General features: G+C 34.0%; 2 protein-coding genes across 2 annotated transcripts; both read left to right on the top strand.

Annotated features, from left to right (window-relative positions):
- The first annotated feature begins 9,444 nt into the window (after nucleotides 1–9,444).
- Nucleotides 9,445–21,667, top strand: LOC131643987 (protein ABC transporter 1, mitochondrial-like). Its single transcript, XM_058914361.1, has 8 exons — nucleotides 9,445–10,232; nucleotides 10,383–10,608; nucleotides 11,618–11,770; nucleotides 18,740–18,898; nucleotides 19,226–19,385; nucleotides 19,508–19,617; nucleotides 19,925–20,041; nucleotides 20,893–21,667. The coding sequence occupies exons 1-8, from the start codon at nucleotides 9,688–9,690 to the stop codon at nucleotides 21,277–21,279; spliced, it is 1,857 nt and encodes a 618-aa protein (XP_058770344.1). The 5' UTR covers nucleotides 9,445–9,687; the 3' UTR covers nucleotides 21,280–21,667.
- A 565-nt stretch (nucleotides 21,668–22,232) lies between these two features.
- Nucleotides 22,233–25,012, top strand: LOC131643989 (pectin acetylesterase 2-like). The gene is made up of 12 exons (XM_058914362.1): nucleotides 22,233–22,624; nucleotides 22,729–22,811; nucleotides 22,955–23,084; nucleotides 23,185–23,258; nucleotides 23,412–23,498; nucleotides 23,624–23,748; nucleotides 23,838–23,898; nucleotides 24,018–24,071; nucleotides 24,162–24,239; nucleotides 24,319–24,424; nucleotides 24,552–24,697; nucleotides 24,801–25,012. Exons 1-12 carry the CDS (start codon nucleotides 22,459–22,461, stop codon nucleotides 24,912–24,914), a joined length of 1,224 nt encoding a protein of 407 aa, XP_058770345.1. The 5' UTR covers nucleotides 22,233–22,458; the 3' UTR covers nucleotides 24,915–25,012.
- Nucleotides 25,013–27,721: the final 2,709 nt, after the last annotated feature.

Below are 27,721 nucleotides of genomic sequence, written 5' to 3'. Positions count from 1 at the left end.
AAATGCTAAATATAAAATATAAAATATAAATTATAAAATATAAAACATATCATAACTTTCATAAGTATCAAAATATAAAGCATATAATGTTAATGAAAATAAAAATAAAAAATCTCGATGTATCAAAATAATACATAAAATAAAACATAAAGTATAACAACAAAAATTTATGAGATCCTTCAGGGATATTTTAATATTACTCTTGCAATATTTTTGGAATGCCTGAAGATCACAATTGATATTATTCTGAGAGATTCGTTTTACTTAGAAAATTACAATATTTATAATCCTTCGTAGATGCATACCATTAAATTATGAAAGAAAATTGGATCATTTTTATGAAATTTTATTTCTCAAAAATGTAGGTTACACTTCTTTACATCATCAATAAAAGAAAAATCAAATTTCTTTGTGAAATCCTTCTGGGATACTTCACTATTATTGATTCAATCATTTTATAACTCGATAATATTATTGAAGCAATCATTTTGTTAATTTTTAACATAATTGATACAATCCTTCTAGGATTCAATAATATTACAGATGCGGCCTTTTAAAGGTGATTGAACGTTGAATTCTTCTGGAATTCATCAATTATTGATAAACATAATAATCAATTAATCTCAATCTTTGAACAATAATTTGGAGATGGTTTAATATTAATCTTTAGTTCTACAAATATCACATCACAAACTATTTCCATAAACAACGGTCAAGAAAAATTATTCTTTGTGCAATCCTTCAGGGATATGTTATTAGTATAGATGCAATCCTTCTGGAATTTACAATCCTTCAGGGAAATGCTTTAATGTTAAATTCTTCCAGAATTTAACAAGAATGATCAAAGAAATCTAATATTATTGTACAAGGTAAGTCAATTTCTCTACAAAATATATAAAAAATAAACATATTTTATGAAAAAAAATAGTAACAAAATCATGAATTATATATTATATTGGTTCAAATATATTAAGATTAGAAAAATAACGTAGAACCTGACTATATCATCACTCGCGTTGTAGAGTATCGTGCTGATAACGTGTTATGAAATTAATCAGAACAATATAAAGATGAAGGAGAGATGAATGCGAGAAAAAGAAGAGAAAAAGTAATATGGTATTATCATCTTCTTTCTTTCAAGTGTCATTTACATTGCAATGTGAGTCTCTATTTATAAGACCTGAGGAAGATGGAAAATCACACATATTAAATATGGAATAGGAAGATGAAAAACAAGAAGAAGGATGGACATCCACTAATATAAATATTCATAATATTATTATAATTTTAAAAAATAAAATAATATAAATTTTTGTATTAGTTATGTTGATTTTAAAATGTAAGTTAATTTGTTTGGATAATTTGTAATATTATGTGACTATTTAAAATAAAAAATGCATAAAATTAATAAATAAATAAAATAGACCATGCATATCTAATATATGTTACATTGTCAGTTGAAAAATAAATGGAAAAGAAAATATATAAAATTTTGAATTTAATTTTTTTTAACAAAAACAAAATAAATACACCATTATTATTATTATTATTATTATTATTATTATTATTATTATTATTATTATTATTATTATTATTATTATTATTATTATTAGTGGAAATTTTGGATGGAAATTTTTGGTGGGAAGAAGTTGTAGGATTATAATTTAGTATGATGATATGATGATTTTCATTTTGAGCTAATCTATTTTTAAACTATTGATTTTATCTTATTTACCTTTTTATTTCTACACATTTATTTGTCAATAAATCTCAATCAACATAACTCTTTGCCTAATTTTATGCAAAATGACGGTAGTCCTCTTTCTATTCCAAATCAACAAAGCAACCATACTTTAAAAATGTACCTTTTATCTCAAATTCACACCATAATTTAAATTTTCAAAACTCTCATTATATCTCAAATCCACAAAATAATTCACATTTTGGAAATTACTCATATTATACACCATCCTATCCATATAAATATCAACAACTTACATCACAATCAACTAACTCCAATATGCCTCACGAGGCTCAACTAGGTAGTAGTGATGTGCAATTAAATGATCAAGAACATGAAACACCACAATTTTGCACTCGAGGTAGCTTAGAAACTATTAATTTTGGTGAGGAAGTTGCATCCGCACCAGTTGTAAATACGCATAGACAAAGGTTCTAACAAAAAGATGATGAAATTCTCATTCAATCATGACTGAACATTTCAAAGGATTCAATTGTTAAGGTGGATAAAAAAGGAGATAGTTTTTGGAAAAGGATTGGTGAAGCTTACAACAAGCAATGTGACATCAATTACAAAGAAAGGAAACCAATGCAACTAAAAGGTGGATGGAAAAAAATTAATCCATATGTTCAAAAGTTTGTTGGATGCTACAAATAAGTCGTGTTTACACATCAAAGTGAGAGTTCGGAGAGTAATATCATGCAAGTTGCATATAAAATCTATTTCTAAGATGAAAGTGAAAAGTTTACGTTTGAGGCTGCATGGAGATTATTGAAAGATGAACCTAAATGACTCACAAGTTCATCAGAAGCTTCTATAAAAAAAACAAAGAATTCAATTTCAGGAGCATATTCTTCATCATCTAATCCACTAATACCAACGAGCAGTGAAGAGCATATTCTTTATCTTCTATAAAAAGATGTCAATATTTTCACGGGAATATGCACACATTGAGGGTGAAAAAGTTGAGATATAGAGAAAATTATTCTATGTAAAGATTAAGAAGGATGAGAGTGCTAAGGAAAGATTGAAGATCAATGATCTGCAAATATTCTCAAAAGATACATCAAATAAGAATACAAAACAATTACAAGCTCATAAATTATTATGCGACATGATTAGAGGAAAATATAGACTTAATTGATATGATTATGTATTTTGTATTTTTTTTAGTATGATTATGAATTCTTAAAATTCAATGCAAAGATTATGTGTTCTCAAAGTCATACTAGTCGTTATTCAAACTAACCGTTATTCAAACTAGCAGTTATTCAAACTAGTCGTTATTCAAATTAGCCGTTACAGACTACTCATATTAATAGTATTAATATGCATAATAAGCTTTATAGTCCTTCTCAGTCTCTTTCATTTTCTACAATTTGTTATCACCTTCTACTAAATATCAAACTTCTTTTCACATGGATCCTTCCAATCCTTCCCACATTGCAAAAATGTTCATGGATTATATAAATGATGATATGGATGAAAAACTTGTGAGGATGTTTATGGAAGAAGAAGCATCGAGCTCTAAAAGGCCTAGACGTCAAAGAAGGAATATAGAGATGAATCGTGAAGAGGGACATGATTGATTGTTCAATGATTATTTTTCACAAACTCTAGTATACACAAATGAGCAGTTCCGTCGAAGGTATTAATGCATAAACATGTGCTCCTTCGTATGGTTGAAGTTCTGGGTCAACACGATGAGTATTTTTGAATGAAGGTTGAAGCAATTAGTAGATCGTCTTTCGCCGCTACAAAAATGCAACGTTGTTATCCGTATGTTGGCATATGGAACATTTGCTGATAGTGTGGATGACTATTTGAGAAATGGTGAAACTATGGCACTATTTAAGCATCTTTGGGGAATAATATTTGTGAAGGACAAATAGTGAAGACATCGAGTGCCTAATACAAATGGGGAGACACGAGGATATTTCTAGATATGTTAGGGAGATTTAATTGTATGCATTGAGAATGTAAAAATTTTCCAATTGCATCGAAAGGGCAGTACGTTCGAGGCAATAATGGAAAACCAACAGTTATGCTTGAAGCAGTGGCTTCACAAGACTTATGGATTTGGCATGCCTTCTTTTGGGGTAGCGAGTTCAAACAACGATATTAATATGTTGAATCAATCCAATGTATTCATCGATGGTTTGCAACGATAAGCTCCCAAGGTTCGTTATACAATAAATCATACTAAATATAATAATGGCTATTAACTATTAGATGGAGTTTATCCTGAATGAGCCACTTTTTGTGATAATTATCCTGATGACACAAGGGAATAAGAGAAAATTGTTTGCCTAAAATCAAGAAGGGGCAAGAAAGGATATTGAACGAACATTTGTAGTTCTCCAATCCCAATTTACGATCATATGTAAATTAACATGATCTTGGCACTTAGACATACTTCAACGCATAATGTCATTTTAATCCCGATCCATTGGCAAATTTAGTATCAAATACTTGCACAAGTTTGACACTAGAAAAAAGATAAGACATTGATTCCTCACAACCAAACCCTCCTTCACATAACAACGACCCTTGACCCAACACTCCTCTCTTGATTAGGTTATCTTTAGAGGCTAATCTATTTTGAAACACTCTCCACACCAAACACTAAACTTTAGATAGAACCGCCTTATACCAAACTTTCGACCAATTTGGGTTGAAATAACTCGATATATTACGAATTAAATCCTTATATACATCTTTGACAAAATAAACATTTGATGTATCCCGAACTCCCATGCTTTACATACACATGTCATTTCACCAAGTGGAACAACCCCCTCCTCCACACTCTCCTCCAATTTTTTCAACTCATATCTACTAACCAATGATCAGAATCAAAAGCATTCCTTCTCATTTCTTAATTTTCAAACCCATTTCCCCAATAAAGCAAGGCTAAACACCCTTAAATTTCTAATGCCTACCCCCTCCTCAATTGGTCTACAAATTGTATTCCATTTTATCTGGTTAATTTTACTTTCATCCTCTCTCCCTCACCATGATTTTTTAAATAGAGATTTGAGTTTAAGGATGATACTCGACGGTAGGGGTAGAAAAACGGGTCGCTCGCCAAAAAAGGTGCGGGACGGACAAGCCTTCCAAGGGAAATTGGACTGAAAAATCTAGACCATCCCGCCTAAGAGTGGGGTTGGCGGGCAGTGGGCTTGTCCGCCTATTTTTTGTTTAATTTTTTCTTCATTTTTTAAATAAATTAATAGGATTTTTTTTACATTTCAATTAGATTTTTTACTTATTTTTTAGAACAATTTTTTATAAAGCTTGTCAAAGAACAAATGTAACAACGAGAATTGATAGTTCCATATTAAAATGGAATGACTTCAACTGTTGATGATCTCAAATTTTGCTTCATACTTATCAATATCAATGGTATTTCCAAATTCAGACATCTCTAACTTTATTTTGTTTATAAACAAAATAAATGAAATGGATTAGAGTGATAAAGGCATCAGGAAGTAGGATTAGAGTGATAAATGCTTGCAAACTAAATTCTGCTTCAGAATATAAACCTATGTTACGACATTGGAGTAGGTTTACTATTACCACAACACTATTGTTTCGGTAAACAATAGCAAAACATGGCGACAACTATTGCAAAACTGTTTACTAAAAAATATGGCAATAAAAATCATGTAAATAGGAATACTATGTAGTAAAAAGAATAGCCTTGAACGATACACTTTCAAAACTATAAATATACACATGATATAATTGAGAACTTATTTTAGTTTTAACTACACATGAAATAAGCACTGCTACAAAAAAAATATTTCACCTCACACGCAAAATGCATTTAACCTCGGCTACAGAAGAGAGGTAACAAATGATGTCAAGAAAAAAAAGGTACTTTACCCCTTGGTTAGTTTAAAACCGAGGGGTTAAGTTATATGCACATTGGTTCTAACCCCAATATCTGCATTTTTATCATTTCCAAAACTAGCGCATCATACCTCTCAGCTAGGGTCCGATGAGATATCATATTCTTTATTAGATAAAGTATAGAAATATGTTTTTCACTCATCCTTTATATCCTTTTCCTGAATTATGACTTTGTCTTCTTCATATTTAACACACTTCACTTGACACAAATCTTTAGTCTTTCTTTCTCTACCCTTAGCAAACCTATATATTGATTTTTCTCCCTCATTGCTTCCTAGAGATTGGTATAATCCGTCAAAAGCTTGGATTCTTGCTTCACCCACCGCCTTCTTGGTCTCATTCTTAGATTTCTTCTACTTTTCTCAAGTTTTAGAATTCGTACATCTAGACAACTTTTTAAAATAGTCTTTTTTTACTTTAACTTTACTCTTGACACTTTCATTTCACCACTATGATTCTTTACGTCTAGGTCCAAAACCTCTTGATTCACCCAACATTTCTTTATCCATTTTTCTAATCTCTTAGACCATCTTGTTCCATATATCATTTGCACTTCCTTTGTGGTTGTCCAAACCCCCCATCCGAGATCTTGTGTTGGAAAATTCATTGTTTTCACCCTTCAAATGCCACCACTCGATCTGTGGCGCTACAATATGGCTAATTCTATTTTCTCTTCCTTTAATTCTTACATCCATAACTAAAACTCTGTTGGGTAGTCAATCTCTCTCCTAGAACAAATTTATAGTCCAAGCAAATCTTTTTTTCTGACTTCTTGATAAAAAAGAAATCTATCTAAGAACACGTCACCCCATATTTATATTTGATAAGACGTTCATCTCTTTTTCTAAACCATGTATTTGCTATAGTAAGATCGAAAGCCAACAAAAACTCCAAGATAGATTTATCCTCCACATTCACCTCCCCTAGGCCTATGGGTGGAAATAGGCCATGCCAACTAACAGTGGCCTATGACCTAGCCTACATAGGCCAAGGCTAGGCCATACTTTTTCTTAAGTAGAAAAAGGCCTAGGTTTTTTTATAAGCCTATTTAGATAAATAAGATAGACCACATGCTATACAAAAAGCCTTATAAGCCTATCAGGTCGGCCTATCTTAATAAATATAAATGAATTTAGTTATTTTTATATTATATTTTATATTTATATTAAAATACAAAAGTGAAACTTAGTTATCTTGAAGAACTTATGAAAATGAGTTGAAAGAAATCCTAAGAATAATGTTATAAGGTGTTTTCATAAGTTCTCTCTAATAAATCATCTCACAAAATTTATGTTACTAGATAAGCTGAGATAAGTTAACGGAAACAAACATTTAGTCTTATTGTATTTTTGATTCTCTAGTATATTTAAACATTAGTTGAATTGCTTATTTACATATGTTCATGTGGTATATGCTTTTCAAGTAGGTTAATAGGTCAATCAGACCTTCAAAAAAGTCAGACTCAGGCAAAAAAACTATTTTAATTAATTATTTATTTAAAGTATTTTTAAAATTTATTTTAACAAAAATATGTAACACTATAAAAGTTATTTAAAAAACTGAAATTTCTTAAGAAAGTTTCTCATCGAATTCCTTAGGTCTCTTATACACCACGCAAAATTTCAATTTTTCCCCTTGCTTCTGTAGATGCACATTCGGAAGCACTTCATATTTTGAAAAAAATTGCTTCCTTCCGTAGATGCATCTACGGAAATGTATAAAACATAGTGAAACTTAGCAAAACCCATCAAACCTTTCCGTAGATGTAACTACGGACGATTTTTCCCAATTAATGATAAAAATAAGTTTATTATTTAATATTATACCATAAAAATACAACAAAAAATTTAATTTTCTTCGTCTCGGTTAATCTCATTGATTCTTCGATTACGTTTCACTAACTTGAGAATTATCAACACTATTTTAAAATTTACTGTATACTTTAGATGTTATTAAAAACATTAAACATTAAAAAAACATTAAACATTGAATCATAATATATATTGAAGGATAAAAATAGATTTTTGTTAAAATAATAAGGGTATAAATGGAAGAAAAAGTCACAAGCTAAAAGCTAGAAGTTCAAAATCTACTTCAAATAACTTTAAAAAAAAAATAAAAGCTAATAAAAAAATAAAAACTAAAAGATAAAGGGAAAAATACACTAACCTCCCCTGAGGTCTCTTTAAATGACACATACACCCTCTCTAGTTTTATATTAAACACTAATCTCCCCTAAACTCTCTTAAAATAGATAAAAATCCCCTTTATCAAATTAACACCGTTAATAAATCTGTTAAAACTCATCTAATTTTTCTCTAGACACTAACCTCCCCCTAAAATCTTTTAAAATGGATAAAACTCATGTTTGAATTATCACTAACAATAACATCATGTTTTTCTTCAAAATCACTAAATTCATCAATATTGATTTCATTTTTCCAACCCATTCAACATCAGACTCACTATTTATTGTGTCAACAACTGACAAAGAACTTTGGTTTCTAAGTGATTTAATAATGTAGCATACACTTGGACACAACTACACATGTTATTTAGCTTAAACATGTCAAGAACAATCTGGATCAGTTTTAATAGATTTCCTTGACTCACAATTGAAAGAGCTACTGACAAACTGCATCCTTGTAGCCAATATTGTTAGCCAACCAATTAATGTCGTTAACCAAATCCATCAATATTCAAAATCGGTATGCTTACTTTTCCATAAAAAATGTACCAGCAAATGCACACAACCTAGGTTAGGTTTATCACCGTTATCCAACTTTTATCCCAAAAACCTGAAACATGAATGCATAATGAAAAAAAAAGAAAGAGAAAAAAAGAGTGAATAAGATGCATCAACCAATCGTGATAAGGACAACAAAATAATTAGAAGAAATTTGAAAACCACATTACCGAGCGCGGCGAGAGCAAAAGCCACAAAACGAAGATAACGAGAGTGCGGCGAGAACGAAAGCGACGAAAACTATGTTACCGAGAGCGCATAGAGAAGAAATCTACTTTGTTGAGAGTGTAGCAAGAATGAAAGCAGTGAGAACGAAATCGATGAAGAAGAATACCCAATGCTTTAGGTGTGGTTTGTTGTTAGATGACGCTTCCATGGTGTTGTTTGTTGTTAGATGATGCTTACATTGTGAGAAGTGAGGACAAAGTGGCACAAGGATCGATCAAGATCAATATTTCTGGGAGGGAGATTCAAAAGGCTTGTGAACTTAGAGCATCTCCAATGATGCAACTTACATTTGAGTTCTTTATGGGACCCACTAAGCCACATCATATTAAAAGAATTTATTTAATTTTAACTTTAATAAAAATCTGATATGAGTCCCACAACTTTACCTCATAACTTGATTTGATTGGGTATTACAATCTTTTAGTTGTTGCATTGCAATGCAACTCTATTATGACATGGCAAATTTTTTAAATATTTAATTATTAAATTAATGGTACATGTGAAGAACTCAATAGAAGAAACTACCATTGGAGATAGTCTTAGAAGGACAAAAAAACATTCTATTGTATTGGACGGCAATTATCAGTAGCTAACGTCAAGGAAGGTTTGTGTCATGTGACAAAATAGAAGGGGTGTTGATTAAATATAGATAGAGTTCAGAGGAGGTTATTGTATTTTCCTCAATGATAAAAACAGTTACTAAACAGAACTTTTAATTTATATAAGCTGAAAAGCTAAATTTTTTTTTTTTTATAGCCTTACTAACTGAAACTTCGTTCCTATACAATCTAAAGTAAATTAAAGATCATTTTTGTTTCGCCCCCAACCAGCCTAATGGAAGGGACACAACCCACGTACGTAATATAATAAATGTGGAGAATCACTTGGTTTTCGTTTAGGACACATAAACTCCAAACCAACCACCAAATTTTGCACCGCGCTGTAATAACAAAATCAAAATCACGAATCCAAGGAAGAACAAGATTCAAAATCCATGCTAAACCACTCTGAGAAATTCCACATTATTCTCAAATCCAATTGAACTTCTAAACCAACAATGTCATCAACGAGGGACCTCGCGAGAATCTTCAATGGCCTCTCCTTAATCGCTAACGAATTCGCCAAACGTTCTTTACCCGCCAGAAATTCAGATTTCGAAACCCTAATTAAAACCGCTCTTATCTCCGCCACCAACATCTCCGGCCTCACTAAAGGAAAGGTTCGCCAATTCTCGCAACCTCAACTCTCTCCTTCTAACACCGCTAACGCTTCTTCTTCCGATTCTCCTTCCGTTGTTGTTTTCTCCGACCATCCTACTTCACCACCTGGTTCAACAACATCACCACCACCTCCAGCAACAGCATCAGCAACCATAGAAACAGTAACAACTAACAACATTTTTGCTGATGCTTCTTCTGAAGTGAATCATCCGGTTGAACATTCCAAAGCAACTGTTCGTACCGTGGCGGCGAATGAAAATGAGGTTATGACCTCTAGTGAAATGCTTAAGCAAAGTGCACCTAAAAGTGAGGAAGTACCGTTGAAGAAACGAAGACCCAGGGAGAGGAGGGTTCCTTCTACTCCATTTACAAGGGCTCTTGGGTTAGTGTTGTTTAAATTATTCTTTTCAATTTCATTTCCATGTCCTTGTTGATTATCCAAACATTTTCATGATGCTTTGGGTTGTGATGTGTTTCTGCTTGCTTATTGCTATTTCTTACCGAAGGATATCTTGTCATTACAAAATTATAGGTTTGCTGGGCTAGGAGCTGGTCTTGCGTGGGGAACAGTTCAGGAATCTGTAAAGAGGCTGGCCTATGGTACACCTACTTTGCAAGGCAATCAATCTGCGCTTTCCCCGTACTTGTCTGAAAAAAATGCCGAACGATTAGCTCTTGCACTTTGCAGAATGCGTGGAGCCGCACTTAAAATTGGGCAGATGTTGAGCATACAGGACGAGTCCCTTGTTCCTCCTCCGGTAATGTGATATATTTTTTTAATGCTTATGCTTGTAGTTTGATTAGTATGCAAAAACTTTATCTGAAGTGAGAATGTTTCTTTTATCCACGCATGATTTTTATGAAGATCAGACTGGATTTAAATTAAATGAAGACAGATTCACTATTACTTCTTCAATTCTAAGAGAAACTCTCTTTGGTGGTGTCTTATTCAACAAATATGGTGTACTTGAATATTTATGTTGTTCAAGAAGAGGCATGACAATGAGTATGTAGGATTATTAGCTGATGTTGTGCAATTTCAGTGGAAGTTGGGATACTTCGTTATGTTTAATCCAAACCAAAAAACAATTGTACTGAATTTTTAATGACGAAGAGTTTAATACTGAATGTTTTTGGAGAACCCTGAATTTTAAATTCGAAAAATGTATTTAAAGGAAATTATTACTGATTATATATAGTAAGCAAACACCATTGCACCATATTCGACACTCAATTGGAAGTTTTACTAGGTTTCAAGTTTTTGTTTCAGTACAGTGAAATTTTATTTGATGTACATGAACCTATAGTAAATGTCAATTTCCATCAGCTGTCAGACTTGAATTCTTGTTTCTAATGGAAGAGGTTGGACAGAGTGCAGAAGTGAATGTTTTGGAAGCAGTTATAACATATAATTAAGAATACTTTGTGGAAGTGATCCTGCCATGATAATTTGCCACAAACATGCATAACATGTTAATAATGTTTGTCATGTTTTACAGACTTGCTAATTAGGTTCCAACTCTTATTACTTTTCTACACTTTTATATTGTTTGTGGAGTCTTTTGAACAAAGGTTAATGTAATATTTACTGCTTCCATTTCTTGTATTTCTGCAAATGCCAGTAAACTAAATTAGTATGATATTCTACCCAATCTGATATTCTTTTGTTCTTATAGAAAGACCATCAGCTCCATGAAGAAACCTAAGAATGACTTTTGTTTTTATTTACGTGATTTGAAAAGTAAACTCTCAATCTTTTATTTGTAGATCTTGGCTGCATTAGAAATTGTTCGTCAGGGGGCAGATGTTATGCCAAAGAGTCAGCTTAATCAAGTTTTAAACGCCGAGTTAGGTCCTGACTGGTCATCAAAATTGCATAGTTTTGATTATGAACCTTTAGCTGCTGCAAGTATTGGCCAGGTATGTATCCCTGTATTGAACTCTAGAATATTTTAGCCGTAAATGTTTTCCATTATTTCATTTTTCTGTTTGGATTTAAGCTATATCTCGAGTATTTTCAAATAATCAAAGCTCCATTGCTTTTCCTTTGTGTTACTTTTGATGTCAAGGGGTCGTTTCTTCATCTTCAGTATATTTTTGAAATTTCTTAACTTTTGTATTTTTAGAGTGTTATCTCTTTCTTTCTAAAAGATCATCAAACTTTTATTATCAGACTAGTGGATATGCATTTTACTTAGATATATGTAAAAAAATCATTTGTGACATCCTCTTGAATCTCAAGCTTTTAGCGGAGTTTGTCCTTGATATGACATTATAGACTCTATGACCAAGTACATATAAATTCGACCGTTGCTATCCTTATCTTCTTGAAACCAGGTTGAAGTTTTGTAGGATAGTTTAGGCATTGTCTATATTTTATAGCTGAAATTTTGCATGAGAAGGTGTGCTAGAGATATATAAAAACTCTTAGAATTTGGGTTGAGCCTAATTCATCTCTATAAACACTACACGAGCCATATCTCTAAGCAACGTGGGGCTAATTCTACCCCTTCAAACCCAAGACAATGAAGGTGTTGGAAGCTGCAACGAAGGCAAGCCAAATACCGCAATTAGACTACTAAACACTACACATGCCACATCTCTAAGCAATGTGGGACTAAATCCACCACTTCAATCCCAACAACAAAGGTGTTGGAGGCTGCAATGAAGGCAAGCTAGAGGCTGTAATGAAGGCAACTAACATACACCCTCACGCTCGGTCTCAATAAGCCTGAAGCGTGGACAATGTGGAAAGCCCAATAACAAATCTAGGATAGGTCCTGATACCATCTTAGAATTTAGGTTGAACCTAATTCACCCCTACAAAACTGACTTGTAAGGTGAGGGCTGCCCAAACTTTATAAACACTACACATGCCATATCTCTAAGCAATGTGGGACTATACCCCTTCAAACCCAACACCATAAGGGTGTTGGAGCCTGCAATGAAGGCAAGCTTGTTGGGTATCAGAGTAATATGAAATAATAATAACACAACTAAAATTTGAGAGAAGAGTATTGGAATGAGAAGAAACACAATTGATTAAAAAAAACTCTTGGATGATTATAGGATGATTGTGAACTACAATATGATTACTCTATATATAATAGTCTCATATACTATAATAAGTGGATACTTAGTGGATTCTACGTAATCTTCTCTACATCATAGAAACCAATGATTTATATTGCATTGAATTTTTTTTTTTCCTTCAAAACAAAGATTATTTTATGTTCTCACAGTCTCCCACTTAAAGTCATTTTTGTTTGCTTTCAAAATTTATCTCCGTTGCTATTTCCATGTTGCAATGTTTTAGATATGCCATATAAAACTTGTCAGCGTTGATCGGCTTTGTCATAACATCTGCTAGGTTGTCTTTAGTGTGAATCTTCTGCATGTCCACACTCCCTTCCTCTACTATTTCACGAACAAAATGGTATCGAACTTCTATATGCTTTGTCCTGGAATGAAAAGCTGAATTTCTTGCAATATGCAAGACACTCTGACTGTCACAATACACAATAATTTTTGTTTGTTTATGTCCGAGCTCTTCCAATAACCTTTGAATCCATATAGCTTCCTTGCATGCTTGGGTAGCTGCCATATATTCAGCTTCTGTAGTAGATAGAGCTACAACAATTTGCAATTTGGATAACCATCTTATCGCTCCTCCTGCAATTGTAAACACATAGCCAGTAGTAGATTTTCTTTTGTCAAGTCATCCGCATAATCTGAACCAACATATCCTCTGACACAAAACTCCAATCCTCTAAAACATAATGCAACATTTGAGGTTCCTTTTATAATATATCTCAGGATTCTCTAAACCGCATCCCAATGCTCTTTACCAGGATGCGCCATAAATCGACTGACCGCTCCCACTGCTTGTGCAATGTCTGGCCTTGTACATATCCTGGCATACATAAGGCTTCCCACCGCTGATGCATATGGTACTCGAGACATTTTCATCCTCTCCGCTTCATTGCTAGGATTCATACTTGAGGATAATTTATAATTGATAGGAAGTGGGGTAGATATTGGCTTACAGTCTTGCATGTTGAAGCGCCGCAAAACTTTTCGTAGATAATTTCTTTGCGAAATTCAAATCTTCATATCTTTTCTATCTCGGTGAATTTGCATCCCTAAAATTTTGTTTGCCGGTCCCAAGTCCTTCATATCAAACTCCCTAGTCAATTGTGCCTTCAGTTCTTGGACTTGATCTTTGTTGGGGCCTACCACCAACATCTCATCCACATACAACAACAAAATGATGAAATTATTTTCCTCAAACCTCTTGTAATATGTACAATGATCTGAGCTCAGCCTGTTGTATCCAAGGCTAATAATGAAGGAATCAAATCTCTTGTACCAACACCTCGGCGCCTGCAAACCAAGTTTTCTTTTCCTTTTTCTTCAAAACCTTCTGGTTGGAGCATATATATTTCTTCTTCAAGTTCTCCGTGAAGAAAAGCAATTTTTACATCTAACTGTTCAAGATGTAAATCATAAGCAGCGTACATAGCTAACACTACTCTGATAGTGGTAAGTCTAACCACCGGAGAAAATATTTCATTGAAATCAATTCCTTCCTTTTGAGCATATCCTCTAACCACCAGTCTTGCACGATATCTTTCCACTTGATCATTACCATCACGCTTAATCTTATAGACCCATTTGTTGCCGATGGCTTTCCGACCCTCTGGAAGTACAACAAGATCCCATGTCTTATTTCTATGTAAGACTTCTATTTCTTCCTGCATTGCTACCATCCATAAAGAATCATTTGAGCAACTCATAGCCTCTTGAAAGGTTGATGGTTCTCCATCTCCGGTTAGAAGACAATATGCATCATGGCTTGCCATAACATAGTCTGACTGCCGATTTGGTTTCCTTTTCTGACGTGTTGATCATCGAATTTCAACACCATCGGGTTCCTCTGGTTCTTGTGCCTCGTGCTCTGGTTCTGCTTTAAAAGAATCATCTTCAACAGACTTTCCATCTATATGAACAGTAGTGATATCTTTAGAAGTGCTATCATTTTCCTGCTCCTTTTGCAGTTCATTCTCTGCAAAGATTACATCTGTGCTGACAATTACCTTGCGGGAAGTGGGATCCCACAGGCGATACCCCTCGACACCGTCAGCATAGCTCAAGAATATGCATTTCCTAGATTTTGGATCTAGCTTAGTTCTTTCTTGGGAGTTGTACATCACGTACACAGGACATCCAACCACATGTAGAGTAGGATACTCAGCTGGCTTTCCTTTCCACATCTCTATCGGAGTCTTTAAACCAAATGTTGTTGAAGGCGATCTATTTATCACATAACAGGCAGTTTTCATGACTTCTGCCCAGAACGACTTAGCTAATCCTGCAGTTCGCAACAAAGCTCTAGTCCTCTCTAGGAGAGTTCTATTCATCCTCTCTGCTACACCGTTCTGCTGAGGCGTATAAGCAACTGTAAATTATCTCATTATAACTTCTTCCTTGCAGAATGTCAAAAAATCACCGTCTGTATATTCTCCTCCATTGTCTGTCCTCAAGCACTTAATCTTCTTTCCAATTTCAAGCTCAATTAGTGCTTTGAATTGCTTGAATGTTGAAAACACATTTGACTTCTTCTTGATTGGGTATACCCACAATCTCCTAGAGTAAATCATCAATGAATGATACAAAATATTTTGCTCCTCCCAGGGACATTTGCGGTGACTCCCACACATCAGAATGAATTAAGTCAAGTATGTGTTTGCTCTTAGTAGTTGATCTATCAAACTTCAACCTATGTTGTTTGCTTACCACACAATGCTCACAGAATGGTAAACTTACTGATTTGAGCTCGGGTAAAAGATCATGTTTCGCAAGAACTTTCAAGCCTCGTTCTGGCATATGGCCTAGTCTGCGATGCCACATTGTCGTTGAGTTTTCTTGACTAGTTGATGCAATTGACACATCACCCTCTTGCAACGTCTCTCCCATAAGAATGTATAGATTTGCAAATAGCTTTTCTGCCTTCATCACTACTAGAGCACCTCTCACCACCTTCAAGATCCCACCTTCAATATGGGTCTTGCACCCGAGGTCATCTAATTGTCCAATAGACAAAAGTTCTTCAATCCTTTCACATGTTGTACCTCTTGAATTGTGTGAACTGTACCATCATACATTTTTATTTTGACAGTACCGACACCAGTAATTTTTAAGGCGTAATCATTTCCCATGAACACCAATCCTTCTGAGATAGATTGATAAGTGTAAAACCAATCTCGTCGAGGAGTCATGTGCCATGTTGCTCCTGAATCAATTATCCAAACGTCAGGGAGCTGTTTACTACCCTTGGAACCAGTTGATGCACCGCTATATAAAATTTCTCCATCATCAGAGGTATTGGCAATACATCCTTGAGATGAACTTATCTCAAAAGACTTCTCACCATTCTTCTTAAACCAACAATCTCTTTTCAAGTGCCCTTTCTTGCCACAATTGTAGCACCACACATTCATCTTACTTCGAGATTTTGATCTTCCATGATTTTGGCTCCCACTGAGGCCACGTTCCACTGATCTGACTCTCGTCATTGTCAAAGCTTCTACTTGTTTTGAGTTTTCTTGAAGGTCTTCCTTATTTTTACGCCTGGACTATTCCTCAAAAATAGCTCCGACAACATCATCAAAGTATAGACGGTCTGTGACATTATTATTTGTTAAGTTAACGACGAGTGGATCATATGAATCTGGTAAGCTCTGAAGTAGTAGTTCTGCACGTTCATTTTCTGCTTTGTTAAAATTGGTCGATGAAAGTTGAGCAAACATTGTATTTAGAGTGTTGATGTGATTTGTCATAGATGTGGATTCACTCATTCAAAGAGTGTAGAGTCTTCTCTTTAAGAAAATTCGGTTGTGAAGTGACTTGACCTCGTACAATTTGATGAGAACATCCCAAATCTCCTTTGCAATTTTCTTTTCGGCAACGCTAGACAAAACTGAATCCGCCAATGCTAAGTGCAAATTGGCAACAACGTTGCTATCCAACTCATTCCACTTTTCGTTAGATATTCCCTCAGCTCTATCTTCAATTGCTGCTATGCAATTATCCTTCCTCAGGATTGCCTTTATCTTCAGTTTCCATAGGGAGAAATTACTCCCATTGAACTTCTCAATCTCAAATTTTGCTGTCATGGTAATTTCAATTAAACCGGCTTGCACAATTTCACCGTGAATAAAATTCGCAGCGGAATATGGACCAACACCAAATAGCTCTGATACCACTGTTGGGTATCAGAACAATATGAAATAATAATAACAGAACTAAAATTTGAGAGAAGAGTATTGGAATGAGAAGAAACACAATTAATTAAAAAAAACTCTTGGATGATTATATGATGATTGTAAACTACAATATGATTATTCTATATATAATAGTTTCATATACTATAATAAGTGGATACTTATTAGTGGATTCTACGTAATCTTCTCTACATCATAGAAACCAATGATTTATATTGCATTGAATTTTTCTTTCTACAAAACAAAGATTACTTTATGTCCTCACAATATTGTGAAGACCTAAAGCCATATTTGTTTTGTAGAAAGAAAATGTCAATTAGGGATGACAAGCACACCCGAACCCGCGGGGCCCACTCGCACACGAACCCGAGTTGACTGGGTTTGGGTTCGAGTGCCACCTGATATCTTGGGTACGAGTTTGGGTAGTGTGAAACGAGCACCCGAAACTCGAAATCACACCCGCTTATATATATATATATATATATATATATATATATATATATATATATATATATATATATATATATATATATATATATATATATATATTATTGTGGGAAGTTGTAAGAAAATTGTAGGAAAAATGTATTTTGTTGCAGGTTTGGGTTTGGGTGAAAAAACCCGAACCCAACGAGTGTGGACGTGGGTATATATATATATATATATATATATATATATATATATATATATATATATATATATATATATATATATATTATTGTGGGAGGTTGTAAGAAAATTGTAGAAAAAATGTATTTTGTTGCGGGTTTGGGTTTGGGTGAAAAAACCCGAACCCAACAGGTGTGGGCGTGGGTGTTATTTTACTACCCGAACAGCTTTTAGGTTCGGGTGCCGATTTGGGTAGTGTGAAACCCGCTCCCGATCCGACCCGTTGCCATCCCTAATGTCAATGTAATAAGAATCATTGGTTTCTAAGATGAAGAGAATTTCACGTAGAATACACTAAATATGTATTCATTATTATAGTATATGAGACTCTTTTAAATAGAGAACTCATATTGTTGTTTTAACAATCATCCGAATCATCTAAGAGTTTGCTACAATTGTGTTTCTTCTCATTCCTATACTCTTCTCTCAAATTTTACTTGTGTTATTGTTATTATTATTTCATATTATTCTGATACCCAACAGTTCGCACAAATGCTGCAATTAGGCGACTATGAAGGCTGAAACTCCAAAAAAAATCATTGAGACTTTACTTACAAGTTAAGCTTTTAACAGAGCTAGTCCTTGGTATCCAATTGATTTTATATCTTGAATAGAATAAGTATCTTGTAATCATGCTTCCATCAGGCACAGTTAAAGATATGTTAATGTGGTGAGCTTTGAAAACTCAAAATATTACTTCACTAATTTCATAGCCAGAATGAGGCTAATTTATTTTGAACTACTAATTTATTTTGAATTCATATTAGCATAAAGTTCTTTTTATTAGAATGCCAAACTTTGCTATCGTTCTTTTAGTTATACATATGCAATCTTATGTTCCATATAATTCCAATGAAGGCAATTTGCGTTGTCATATAGTTCCATATAATAAGAGCAAAAGATCATGCAACATTATATTCTGGCTCATGTAATGCAGGTGCACCGAGCTGTCATGAAGGATGGCTTCCAAGTTGCAATGAAAATTCAATACCCTGGTGTTGCAGATAGCATTGAGAGTGACATTGAGAATGTGAAGCTTCTTTTAAACTATACAAATCTAATTCCTGAAGGACTTTATCTTGACAGAGCAATAAAGGTGCTTGTTTTTCAATATAAATCATTTTGTTTATTTCAATATCCTCATTTGAAAGACTTTAAACCTGCAAATTTTTTATTTCTCTTGCCTCCCTTTGCTTCTTTTCACCGAGTGGTTTTTCTTCGAAGTTATAAGTTTGATCCTAAAGCTATATTCCACGTTCTCTGTTCTAAATTGGATTGTGCAGGATGATATCCATCTGTGGTGGATATTGATCCTGAATCACTTACCCATCATAGATAGAGACATTTTCCACAATTTGGCAAGTATATCTGTCCGTAAGTTAAAATTTGTGTTGTTAATTTATCCTGTTTTTTTTTCTTCTAGGTTGCCAAAGAAGAATTGTCTCGTGAGTGTGATTACAAGTTGGAGGCAGCAAATCAGAAGCGTTTCCGAGATCTTCTTGCTGGCACAGAAGGACTTTATGTTCCAATAGTTCGGGATGATACTTCAAGCAAAAGAGTATTAACTACGGAACTTGTTCGGGGTAATCATAATAAATTCACTGGTTCCTGTGATACATAATTAAAAGATATTCTAAATTATTCCATTTTATTCAAGTTATTTATAGCTTGTTTTTGAACATGGGATTGTTTACTCTTGCAACAGGAATTCCAATTGACAAAGTGGCATTACTGGATCAGGAAACTCGTAATTATATTGGGACCAAGTTGTTAGAACTCACATTGATGGAGTTATTTGTATTCCGATTTATGCAGGCATGTCATTCCACCTTCTGTACAAGTCTGTATGTGGAAAACTATTAAATTTTCCTGCTTGGTAGTAGCTGCACTTTTTAGACTGCTAGAGTCAAATCTTCATAATTTTTCTCCAAATACCACATCCCTAAAAAGTTAAATACAATGAAGTCCTATTTATTCTAAGTCTCAAACAGCTATGTACTTTGTCTTCATCAGATTCACTTTCTGTTGTGTTTCAGCTTCATGTTTTTCATTGTTAAAACCAAGCATCTCAAAATCTGTGTTTGGTGTATTTTCTAACTTTGGAGGTGTTCTTTTATTGCAGACTGATCCTAATTGGGGTAATTTCTTATATGATGAAGCTACGAAGACAATTAATCTTATTGATTTTGGAGCCGCGCGAGATTTTCCAAAAAGTTTTGTTGATGATTATTTAAGGATGGTTGGTTTCTTTCCTTTGTACTTTTATTTTTCATATCTAAATATGAAGTTTTGAAATTTGAATTTGGTTTATTGTTTTCTCTTTTTAATTCTTATGTTTGCCGAGATTTGAGCATTCAAGCTAGGTAGTGAAAGATGTCATTCCTGGTTGCTTTTTTCCCCCTATCTTAAATCTTTTTCTCCTGTCATTGAAATAAAACAATTACGTTACATTATGCTGACTCTGTTTTGACTGGATGTAATCAGATTTTCATTTGAAAATTATTATTTAGTTTATTTGTTGGTTTAATTGAAGTTGACATTTAATAGGAGTAGGACATGGTTAAAGATTATGTTAATGAGGTTGTTTATAACATTTTCTAAATTTTAAAGAAAATAGTAAGGAGATTTAATGGGTCTGTCTAGTTATTACTTTCATATTCTGTTTTTGTTTTATTTTCTATTTTTACTTTAAAATTAAAAAAAAGTGAATCGAAATAGAGAAAATAGAAACGAGAACAGAGAATGGAAATAGAAACCAAAAAAGTGAATGAGACAAGGATATGACATATCCTAGTGTTAGGGTTGGGCCGGCCGGATCATGTTCATCCCTAATTATAACTATAACTAAGTGACCATTCAGTTCTTTCACTTGCTACAGACTCTGACCTCAATACCTTCTTTTTTCTTATTCAGATTAGTCCTGTATGTTATCGTATTATGACTTATTTGCATTGGATTGCATGTACTCTCTCTTTCAACACAACAGAAGTTTTACTGCTGTTTTGCATTTCACCTTTTTCTTAAGATGAGCTTCTGTAAATTCATATGAATTTTATCACTGATAATTTTTTATGATGCATAACTTATTAGGTTGTAGCATGCGCGAATAGTGATAGTGATGGCGTCATTGAGATGTCTAAGAGGCTTGGGTTCCTCACTGGAATGGAATCGGACGTGATGCTAGATGCCCATGTACAAGCTGGTTTTATTGTGGGGTTGCCATTCTCAAAACCTGGTTTATACGACTTCCGATCAACCAACATTACCCAAAGCCTTAGTCACCTTGGGGCAACAATGCTGAAGCACAGACTCACTCCTCCGCCTGATGAAGCCTACAGTCTGCACAGAAAGCTTTCTGGTGCTTTTTTGGCATGCATCAAGATTGGTGCAGTTGTCCCTTGTAGAGAACTATTGCTTGAAATGTACAAGAATCATAAGTTTGGTGAAGTAAATGATGAGTTATTATCCAGCGGCTGAGTGTCTACGTAGGTTATTTACTTTTAATCCAATTAATTTTTGCCAATCTTAATAAGCTGCAGGATGCTTGTTTGCGCCCAGCTCCTTAACAATTATATTGTAATTTGTACCATAAATGGAGTTTTTTATGGGGAAAATTTCCCCTCTCTTCCCATATGTAACTGTAACTGTAATTAGAAATTTTCCCAGAGTGATTCTTTTATAGGTGATTGATTTTTTCAAATAATGTGTCAAGAGTGTTTTTCATGTCATCTGCCGTTAACTAAATTATGAATATTCATTAATAGTCATTAGTCATACTATACATGTGCCAGTTTGGTAATCTGAAAATGAACCACAATAATGTTTTTTATTTAAACGTCCTTGCTAGAACAACCATCATTTATTATTGTTTTCATGGCCACTCATCATCAACAATAAGTTGTTTACTATTTTTGATGTTATTGTCAGTATTTTGGTAGTACATTAGATATTCAATTAAGCTAAGCCAACTCCAAAAACAAAAATGCCATTAATTGACTATGATAGTCATAGATGTGCCTTGAGTTAGAAGCAATGTATCATTATGATTTATGAAGAATCAATTCCCACAATAAAGTGGAGAAAGCAAACTAGAGACAGTAAGGTGTAGTAACGGAGGAAGTTCTTTTTTCCTATGAAAAAAAATCAAAACTATACCAATCATGTGGTAGTAAAAGAAAAACAGAAAAAGGAAAGTGTAATTTATGAATGTGATGATTGCGATCTTTGATTCCCTTGAAAGCTATAGTTAAACGTGATTGGCTCCGTTAGTGCCTTCAAACTCATCACAATCACTTTAATAACCTAACACACACAACAAAAAAAAGAAAAGAAAAAAATGTTTCTTACAAAAGGACAAAAGAAGATAATAGGAATCAAAAATCAATGAGTTAATTTATTTATAAAAGATCTTGCGTAATTTATACGATATGATAGATTAAACTTTAATGTATGAGAAAAACATCATCATACTAAAGAGAACACACGACAATGGTCTACAAAGGAAAAATGTTTATTAGATAACCTTTTGTTCCATCCACACTATAGAAGAGAAACGAAAAATGTTGTTTATTTAACGCAAATCAACAACACTCAGAAACTGAGAGTGTGAAGAACCTTAGTTGTAGTTAGTGGCAATCAATCAGTATTAGAGTAGCCATGAGAATGAAGCTGCTGATTTTGTTTGCATGCTTACTTTCTGGGTTTATCTCCTCTAGATCTGAGACACTGTTTTCCTTCTCACAAAACGATGTCGTCTCAGCTAATCCATTGCAACTTATGGTTAACCTCACTCTCATTCAAGGAGCTGATTCCAAAGGAGCTGGTATCTCTATCATTCTCTTTCTTTCTCATTATGTATAGCATACCCTTTTAGCTATTGTATGAAATGCCACATTTTGAAGCTAACCCTTTTTCTTGTAACCACAGTTTGTTTGGATGGAACATTGCCCGGTTACCATTTGGATCGTGGATTTGATTCTGGTGCGAATAGTTGGCTTATTCATCTTGAGGTATGTAAAATAGTTTCCATTCCAACCTTTAATATCAATACTTTCAGGGTTTAACAGTTTCTAAAAATTTGCATACTATATTAAGAAGAATGGCTATAGAGAAAAATTCATAAAAATTTGCAACCCTTTATGAAAACCTGCAGGGAGGAGGATGGTGTAACACAATCAGAAATTGTGTATATAGAAAAAAGACTCGTCGTGGTTCCTCCAAATACATGGAAAATCAAATACCATTCACAGGAATATTGAGTAATAAACCAGAAGAAAACCCTGGTATTTTAACTCTGCCCTCTTTGAGGCTGCAACTTATGTATACTTGAGTCTTTGTTTTAATTGTCAGTTTTATGGACATAATTTTCCATTCCATGCACAGATTTCTTTAACTGGAATAGAGTCAAATTAAGGTACTGTGACGGAGCATCTTTTACTGGAGATAGTGAAAATGAGGTTAGTGAAAGAATCAGTTTTTTCAACCTCTTATCTACATAATTCCTATCAAAAGCCCTTTGCGTTTAGCATTCCTATGGAAAGCTGTTATTAAAGGATTGATATGTCGAATTTATTATTGCTCACCGTGTATGAATTTGATTCTTTTTACAGGCGGCAGGGCTTCAATTTCGAGGACAAAAAATTTGGCTAGCTGCAATAGAGGAATTGATGTCTCAAGGAATGGATAATGCAGAACAGGTTTCAAATCGTTTCACTGCGTGAATGCGTGATTTGACAACTGCAGCAAATTTGAATCCTTTTGCTTTATGTTGTTATTCGATCTTAATATGCATGAATGCTAATATTCAATAAATGTGTATCAGGCCCTTCTTTCTGGATGTTCTGCGGGTGGTCTTGCGTCCATAATACATTGTGACGAGTTCCAAAGCTTGTTACCAAAATCTTCCAAAGTGAAGTGTTTTAGTGATGCGGGTTTTTTTCTTGATGCGTATGTTCAATGCTTTTATTTACATTACTTCTATCTTGTTCCATCGAGATGAAACTTAGATATAATTGATGATCTCTTCAATTGTGTAGAATTGATGTATCTGGAGGACGCTCATTGAGAAATCTGTTTGAAGGCGTAGTTCAGTTACAGGTAGCATTTAATGTAGCTCCGAACTAATCTAAAGAACTATATAGTAGAAAATAGTATTGGTAAGTTTATAGCGTAATGTTATCAACATTTCTTATATCGCTATTGTTTTGATATTCTAGGAAGCACAAAAAAATCTGCCAAAAAATTGTCTCAACAAACTGGACCCAACTTCGGTAATTCTTACTCTAGATGTCATGCTATTCGTAACATTTAAAATTACTCTAAACATCCAAATTTTAAATCTTCGTGGTCTCGTTTTTCAGTGCTTCTTTCCTCAGAATTTGGTTGAACATATTGAGACGCCATTGTTTCTACTCAATGCGGCTTATGATGTGTGGCAGGTAACATGGATTAATGCTATATCTGATTATATTCTAATTATTACATCAAGAACATATCTTCATTACTTAATTTCATCAGGTTCAAGCCAGTTTAGCCCCAGCGACAGCCGATCCTCTTGGCTCTTGGAATGAATGCAAATCAAACCATGCAAATTGTAGCTCGTCTCAAATTCAGTTCCTCCAAGGTGTTTTCTATCTCTAGTATTGTGCAATAAACAACACATCAACTAATTTGAATAATACACAGCATTACAGCCATTGATGTAATTATATGATTTCCTCGTAACATATTTTATCTCTCCTTCGTAACAGACTTCAGAAATCAAATGGTTGACGATTTGAAAGATTTTTCAAGACCGTCTCAAACTGGACTTTTCATAAATTCCTGTTTTGCTCATTGCCAGTCGGAGAGACAGGAGACATGGTTCGCGGATGACTCTCCTCTTCTCGAGGACAAGGTATATGCTCGACTAAAAATAGTTCACCGACGACTTAAGTAACTTGGATGAAATAATCAATAGTTAATTAAGCTTCATACGTTTCTCTTTTTGTGTTATACAGCCAATTGCAGTTGCTGTTGGAGACTGGTATTTCGACCGGGAAGTTGTCAAATCTATTGACTGTCCTTACCCTTGTGACAATAATTGCCATAATTTGGTGTTTAGAAGAGTATAATGTATTATCTCTTTATGTGTTAAGATCACTTGTGTATTTAACATTCATTAATTATGTCAAGACCATTCTTATGTGATGAAGCAATTAATTGATTATCATCATTTTCATGTTTACGGATAAAAATGATAGAGTTAGCATGACACGGTGAAAATTTTGCACTAGAGTTAGCATGACACAGTGAAAATTTTGCAAAGTGGATTAATAATAGACAAGAGTACCAACATGCATGGTTTGTGCATATTATATGACTTAATTATTATTGTTTGTATATTATTGGCTAATCAAAGGTCGTATGATATACAGAACTGTTCATGGTATGGTTTACTGAGAAAATCAAATTGAACTAAACTATAATAAATATTTACTCGAGTTGAATCGAACTGTTTCAATATATTTATAATCAAACCAAACCATAATCATTGGTTTGGTATACTGTTTCGAAATTCCAAAATGTTAGAAGTTAATTTTTCTCAAACTAAACTGTTTATTAAAGGATCGAACCATTAAACTATTTTTAAATTTAAAAAAAAAATTGAAAATTTGTTTTTTTTGTATTTTTCATTTTTAGTTTCAGTTTGGTTCGTTTATAGTCTCATTTTAGTTCGGTTACTGTTTTGGTTCGGTTCTAGAACTGTTTCGGTTTTAGATCTGTTTGTACAATATAGTTTGGTTAACTAACCAAACATAACAATTTGATTATTTTAACTTCAGTATGGTTCGGTTTGACGGTACGGTTCAGTACATGGTTTTTTTAAAAGCCCTAATAATATAGCAGCTAAATTGTTGAATTAAAGATTAACCATGTTAGTGAGAGGAGTTTTTGTGAATAGGAATTAGTTTAAATGTAATTATTTAGTGTAATTACCGATATAGCCCTGTAACCTTTATATATACGAGAAATAATAATGAGAAAAGTATCAAGCCAAAAATTATTGACATGGTATCAGTAGGTTTTCGATCAAACCTGTGAGTTTTAGGTTAATCTTGGCTTTATTCAGCGTCACCCCACTGGGTCGCTCTTGAAATCGTCTCGGTAGATCTCGTTTCTCGGTAATTGAAATCATCTCGGTTCTCGGTAATCTCTTCCAAGATTGCGATTCTAATCTCGGGTGCTTACAAATCGTGTTTGCTTTGATCGTGTTATCGTATCGGTGTCGGCAAGTATTCTGAAATAGGGTTTTGACTCGGTGTCGGCAAGTATTCTGAATTAGGGTTTTGACTTGGTGTCGGCGAGTATCCTGAATTGGGGTGTTGACTTTGGTATTAAGCTTGATCGCATACCTATCATGTGCGACAACACAAGCGCCATAAACTTGAGTAAAAATCCTGTCTTACACTCACGTACCAAGCATATTGAAATAAGACATCACTTTCTACGAGATCATGTAGAGAAAGGAGACGTTACATTTGAACATGTAGAAAGCAAGAAGCAACTAGCTGACATCTTCACCAAACCTCTAGCAACGGAGCAATACTTCAACATTCGTAGGGAATTAGGGATACTCGATATCTCTAATTTGGGCTAATTACGTTTGTTCTCTCTTAATATTATTTCCTTACTTTATATATAATTCTGCTAACATTTCTCTTAGCGTAAAGGTAGTTCATCATCAAGCCAGGCGTCATTCCACATTGACTAAAGGCTGTCACTAAAGTTGACACCTACATATTGAAAAAGGCGGTAACATAATTGTTGTTCACTTCCAAAAATATCATTGATACTATAATATGCTATCAATTAACATGCTTATAGTGACTTCATGCATATAATCGCTCTTGCTCATATATGTGTCTCTACCTTTTATCTATTACACTATGAATGTTAGTGTTTCCTGTTTTATTATTTTATATATGTTTCTCTCGTTACTCTTCCATTTTCGTTGTATCTCTTTTTGATGTTGTCAAAGGGGGAGATGGATGCTGAGTGTACGGGGGAGCTTTGTTGAGAGAGTGCCTTGTTGAGAGATAGATGCTGAATGTACGGGGGAGCTTTGTTGAGTCTCTATTACCTACTACCAAAGCTTCGACTAATGGTTTGCCATCATCAAAAAGGGGGAGTATGTGAATACAAGATTACAATCACAAAGATGTTTTTGATTCATGGCAAACTCAATAAGCATACAAGCAACAAGGTGGAAGCAGAAAACTCAAAGAAAAGCAAGCATTGATCACTCATGACAGAACAAGTTGATCTACCATGCATATAGGTCGACTCAACACAAGCCAAACAAGAAAAATGCAGAAAAGCAGCAGTTAGGTCGACCTACCATCAACTCAGGTCGACCTAAAATGGAGAAAAATCCATATACTTCTGCTAGGTCGACTCACACATCATCTAGGTCGACCTAAATTGATGAAATTTACATACCAGTCTGCTAGGTCGACCTACACAACAACTAGGTCGACCTAATCTGAGAAAATGTCCCCAGAATGCATTTGAAGAGGATTCTGGTCGACCTACTCCTTAAACAGGTCGACCTAACTGGGAGCAAAATTCCGCAAGCACTGCTTGGTCGACCTAAGCTCTACAAGAGGTCGACCTAACTGATCAAGAATGCCAAAAATTCTGTTTCTCTCATCTCCAACTGTCAAGCTATCATATATATTGTCCAAGGTTCATTATTCAAAAAAACACCAACGACTGAAAGATACACAAACGCTTCTCATCTTCGTTCTTCATCATCTCCAACACAATTACACATAATCATTCTTGCGTTGCGGGTTAGTGATGAGTTCGATAACGTCCATGGAACGGAATTGAAGATTCCTAGTGGGTGAAGGTCTGTGGGGTTTGTTGGTGAATAAAA

This window comes from Vicia villosa, linkage group LG1 (assembly GCF_029867415.1).
Source record: "Vicia villosa cultivar HV-30 ecotype Madison, WI linkage group LG1, Vvil1.0, whole genome shotgun sequence".
Classification (NCBI taxonomy): Eukaryota; Viridiplantae; Streptophyta; class Magnoliopsida; order Fabales; family Fabaceae; genus Vicia; species Vicia villosa.
This window is presented reverse-complemented; position numbering and strand designations above follow the sequence as displayed.